This window comes from Humulus lupulus, chromosome 3 (genome assembly GCF_963169125.1).
Source record: "Humulus lupulus chromosome 3, drHumLupu1.1, whole genome shotgun sequence".
NCBI lineage: Eukaryota > Viridiplantae > Streptophyta > Magnoliopsida > Rosales > Cannabaceae > Humulus > Humulus lupulus.
In genome coordinates this window covers 143,200,263-143,204,940 of record NC_084795.1, presented here as the reverse complement: position 1 = coordinate 143,204,940, position 4,678 = coordinate 143,200,263, and the positions used below count along the sequence as shown (strand labels likewise).

Here is a 4,678-nt window from a genome sequence, read left to right as displayed (position 1 = left end):
AAGTGTCAAGAAACTTAAGCACCTAATCAAGAATCATAAACAAGAGTTAGGATCTGGAAAGAAAATCAAACAAAACTAAAGAACCATAAATAATTGAACTTAGGGATAAGAATACCTTGAATGATCTTATGAATTGATCTGAACCTTGATACAAAAATCTCACTATATCTCACTTCCCAAGTGTTTTGAAAAGCTTAGAATGACAAAGCTTTTAACCCAAAAACCCAAGTGTTTCTCTCTATGGTAACACTAGAAACTTGGAGGCTCTAGAGACTACTTAAAGAATGAAGAAAATGGCTGAGTACTAGTTCCTATTTATAGAGTTCAAGGAGTGAAACTAACCCCTTTTTGTAACGCCCCAACTCCAAGGACCGTTACGATGTGCCTTGTAAAAAAGTGCTAAACTAGCTAATCGAGTCATTTGGCCAAAAACGTGAACTAAGTATGATTAGCAGTTTAGGGATTAAACATTTTGGTTAAGATGTAACGTTTCACTAGAACGTTTAATATATACATTGGGATCCCAAAAATATAATTTCAGAGTCTATTACAAGAAAGTGTTTACAACAGGCCGTTCAAAGCGACAAAACAGGGTGTAACCCTAGTTCCACTTTAAACCTCGGTCGTGGCGGACGAGCAGCTGCATATGTACACGTCATCACCTAAGCTCTCCAACTCAAGGATTGTCCAGCTTCCTTTTTCCTTTACCTGCACCACAAAGCATCCGTGAGCCGAAGCCCAGCAAGAAAACTCATATGCTCATAAACAGTCATATCATGATATCAAATCATATCTGGCATGCCTAGCAATCATAGCTCAATTCAGCATGCAAATGGATTCCAACAAATGCTGGGGTATCCAGGATAAGAAATCCTTGCCTTCTGATTGGAGGACTATCAAGTCAATCCTAATCAGATGAGTGTCGCAACACTTGAGGTTCTGGTAAACCATACTGAGCGACCGACAAGCGAGTCACTAATTCAAGTGGAAAGGTGGCTGTTGGGTAAGCCTCTAACCTTTAATAGGTTCTGGTAAACCATACTGAGTGACTGACAAGCAAGTCACTAATTCAAATGGAAGGGTGGCTGTTGGGTAAGCCTCTAACCTTCAAGCGCTTATAATGTTCATCGACCCTTGAGGTCGGTCTGGCATTAATGCTCTTTTAGTCATTCAATGCAGATAATTGATTAGATCTAATCTTTGATGGCTTGCGTGATACACGCTAAGCGCAATGTGACCAGTGCCCAGTACGACTGCCGAACCTGACTAGTGAGTCACAGCCTCACAGTTGATACTAACACCTTTGCCAAATCTGACTAATTAGTCAGTGCCATGCACAAGTAAGCAATGCTATCAATATGTCATTCACCCAATTGTAGAACATTCAGCATGCTTACCTAACAGTTGTGAGCATAACATTGATCAAGCACAACCACAGAGACTCAAGCTCTGACCAATCTCATATTCATTATTCATGGCATGCCCTAATCACATGTTTCTCGTGCATCTCATGTCACTACTACAAAAATTACACGATAAGTCGGTTAAAAACCGACTTCTGAATGTTCATAAGTCGGTTGTGAACTGACTTCCCATGCAGTGACTTATGATGTAAAAACATGGTAGGTCGGTTGGCGCCAAACCGACCTCTAGTGTAAGACATGGTAGGTCGGTTGCAAACCGACGTATGGTGTAAGACATGGTAAGTCGGTTGCAAACCGACCTACCATGTTTTACACTAGAGGTCGGTTTGGCGCCAACTGACCTCTGGTGTAAGCCATGGTAGGTCAGTTGCACACCGACCTCTAGTGCAAAACATGGTAGGTCGGTTGCACACCGACATATGGTGTAAAACAGGGTAAGTCAGTTGCAAACTGACCTCTAGTGTAAATCATGATAGGTCGGTCTGGCACACCGACCTCTAGTGTAAAACAGGGTAAGTCGGTTCCCAACCGACTTATGGTGTTTTTTGTTTTTCATGAAAAGTGTATTATGCCAAAACAAATCCTGTTTTTTATACAAACAAACATAACAAAACAAAACATATATCACAGTAATATAAAATACTAGAATTTGAATTAAATATCCAAAATAATGATGAGTCTTAAGTTAATTACAAAATTACTCATATAAGCAACAAAAGTGTAAACTATAGTTAGACAATAAAAGTGTGTGTATCTCTAAGAAAGTCTAAGTTATTCTAAGTATATCTCTTTAAAAGTCTAAGTAAACAAAAGTGAGTAGACTTATGTAGTACTCATCAAATCCATAACGCATTGTGCCCATTCTTCACGTACTTCATTGATCTCATCCTTTGTGTAAGAATTCTTCCCGCCACACTAAAACAAAATTTCTTGCGTGAGTTGAATTAATATACTTAATCTTGAGGTAAAGCTATAACTTTAATAATAAATATTTTCACTTACTTTACTAGTTAGCCATCGCATTGAAAACTCATTTGTCACGAAGTCTTTCATCATCCTCATAACATAGAATCCACATTGTACTGATCTTCATGGTTGACGAGGACACTTAACAGTTCTCCATGCGACTTCCTTAGTTTTCGCATTATTTGTGCGCAAATGTTGAAAAACACTATGCAATAAAAACATAAGCATTTATATGTTGTTAATTTTTAAATGAATTTAAGAGTTTATAGTTAATTGGTTAGATTATTACCAAGAAATGAGAGATTTGATTTCATCTGGTGGAAAATTGTCAAGAGAATCCAGGAAATAGCACAATTGGTGATCAAAATCCATTATTTTAAGCATCCAATGATTTCTAACAGAAACACAAAAATATTTCATTATTAATATTATATATAATCACTAACAAAATACTAAAAGTAAAAAAACTTACCCCTTATGATATGGCAACAACCACATTTGACCTGGATTTGAATCAATCATACGCTTTGATATCCATTCAACTCGTTCTTCTTCAGTAGATCCAACATTTGATAACCAAATTGGCTCAACAAAACGAAAAAAGTGACTGATCTCTCTTTTCACTAATTGGAAGTATAAAATCCTACATAAAAATATATATCTTTGTTAAATTTATAAAATAAGTTATCTACAAACTTATAATGGTTTTAAAAATCTTTGATACCTGATATATAATGATATACATGATGCTCCAATCTCCTCCATTAAGCCAAAGTGGACTATATCTTCTTGTGAGATATATAAATCATTCTCATGACCTAATATCTCGAAATCCATCAGAACTTTGACCATGAAACTTGGCTCCACATACTTCACAGTAGTTAATAAACACTTGAGAGAGTGAGGAACCCCACTAGGAATCTTGAAGAGTATCGGGGCACTAGCTTTACTTGACACTACTTCATTTTGACTAGGAAGTCTTTGGGAAGGATGAGACTTGTCTTGTGTCATTGGGGCATTAGGTATTGGTGAACTATTTCTTTTTTGCTTCTTTGTCTTCTTAGGTAGCTTCAACATGAAAGTAACACATGTTAGTCTTGAAAAATAATTTAATCAGTAAATATAACTATTTGTTAATATCTTACCAAATTTGAATCGTATGGAATGATCAGATGAGATGGCCACTCAACAAAGTAACCGACAGCATGACGTACAAAAATGATCTCATCCTTAATAGGAAAAATAAGTTTAGCATCATTATTGCAGCACTCATCCACCCGCACACGATAGTTACCCTCTCTTAAGTCAACACAATGAATTGTTCCGCTTGTTGCCATTATTCGTCCAATAGCAACAGTATCACCATTTTCTGCCAATAATCTAGACTTCTGATTATCCTACAGGCTCAAGATGAGGAAAATAATAATATTTATGTCATGATAGATATTTTCTTCAATAATAATATAAATAGGTGAAGAATAAAATACTTTTGAAGAAATTAAAGACTTGTTTACCATCTCCATTGGTGTAGGGGTCTCACTTGATGGTGAAACTATCGTAGGCAAACTCACTTCACTTCCTTTTAATGATTAAATTTGATTTGCTAATTCTGTAAACTTTGTCAAAAACAACTCTCGTTCTCGTTCTCGTTCTTCTCTTTCTCGTTCTCGTTCTTCTCTTTCTCGTTTTCGTTCTGCTTCAAATTGTTCAGCTTGACTACGTAGTCTTTGCTCAAACGATTGCTCTAACTTTTTAAAGTCATCTAAGTAGTTTTGCGATTGGTGTTGTTGAAATTGAAATTGATATTGTTGAAGTCCACTAAAACCTCCTGCTGGCTTCAAAAAGTAGTCTCTTTGTGTAACGCCACGACTTTGGCCTCTTACTCTACCAGGATGCTCCTGTTTCCCTAACACTTGTGTCAATATATCGTTTGTCCCAACTTCTACAAGTGTCCCCTCATTTCTTTGATCTAGAAGGTCATCCTGCGATATTTAATTTCAGAAATTTAGTAATAAAATATAATGAAGGATAAAAAAGAATCCAAGTACATATAGTTTACAACATACAATGGCATCTCCAAGGGTAGGTCGGAATTGGGTGGTGGGAAATGACTTTTAAATTTTCAATAATATAAACAAATTAGAGTATATTTAATAATGTATTTTTATAATGACATGATAGGTCGGTTCTACACAACCGACCTACCATGTCACATGAGAAGTCATTTTCCACACAACCGACCTACCATGTCCTCTAAAATATTATTAAAGAGATACATTAAATTATGT

General features: G+C 36.2%; 1 protein-coding gene and 1 long non-coding RNA gene across 2 annotated transcripts; both read right to left on the bottom strand.

The window, feature by feature from the left end:
* Positions 1-2,046: 2,046 nt before the first annotated feature.
* On the bottom strand, positions 2,047-3,029 carry LOC133821390 (uncharacterized). The gene is made up of 4 exons (XR_009887533.1): positions 2,863-3,029; positions 2,680-2,784; positions 2,427-2,595; positions 2,047-2,339 (listed from the first exon to the last, which is right to left on the bottom strand). It is a non-coding gene; the product is annotated as an uncharacterized LOC133821390 (long non-coding RNA).
* A 57-nt stretch (positions 3,030-3,086) lies between these two features.
* LOC133825116 (uncharacterized) lies at positions 3,087-3,793 on the bottom strand. Its single transcript, XM_062258105.1, has 2 exons — positions 3,536-3,793; positions 3,087-3,458 (listed from the first exon to the last, which is right to left on the bottom strand). The coding sequence occupies exons 1-2, from the start codon at positions 3,725-3,727 to the stop codon at positions 3,087-3,089; spliced, it is 564 nt and encodes a 187-aa protein (XP_062114089.1). The 5' UTR covers positions 3,728-3,793.
* Between the last annotated feature and the right edge of the window lie 885 nt (positions 3,794-4,678).

Excerpts from the sequence above, each read along its gene's own strand:
- LOC133825116 (XM_062258105.1), bottom strand. The coding sequence starts at position 3,727 with ATGGCAACAAGCGGAACAATTCATTGTGTTGACTTAAGAGAGGGTAAC. Across the intron at positions 3,459-3,535 it reads TTCCATACGATTCAAATTTG|CTACCTAAGAAGACAAAGAA; the intron begins GTAAGATATTAA and ends TTCATGTTGAAG.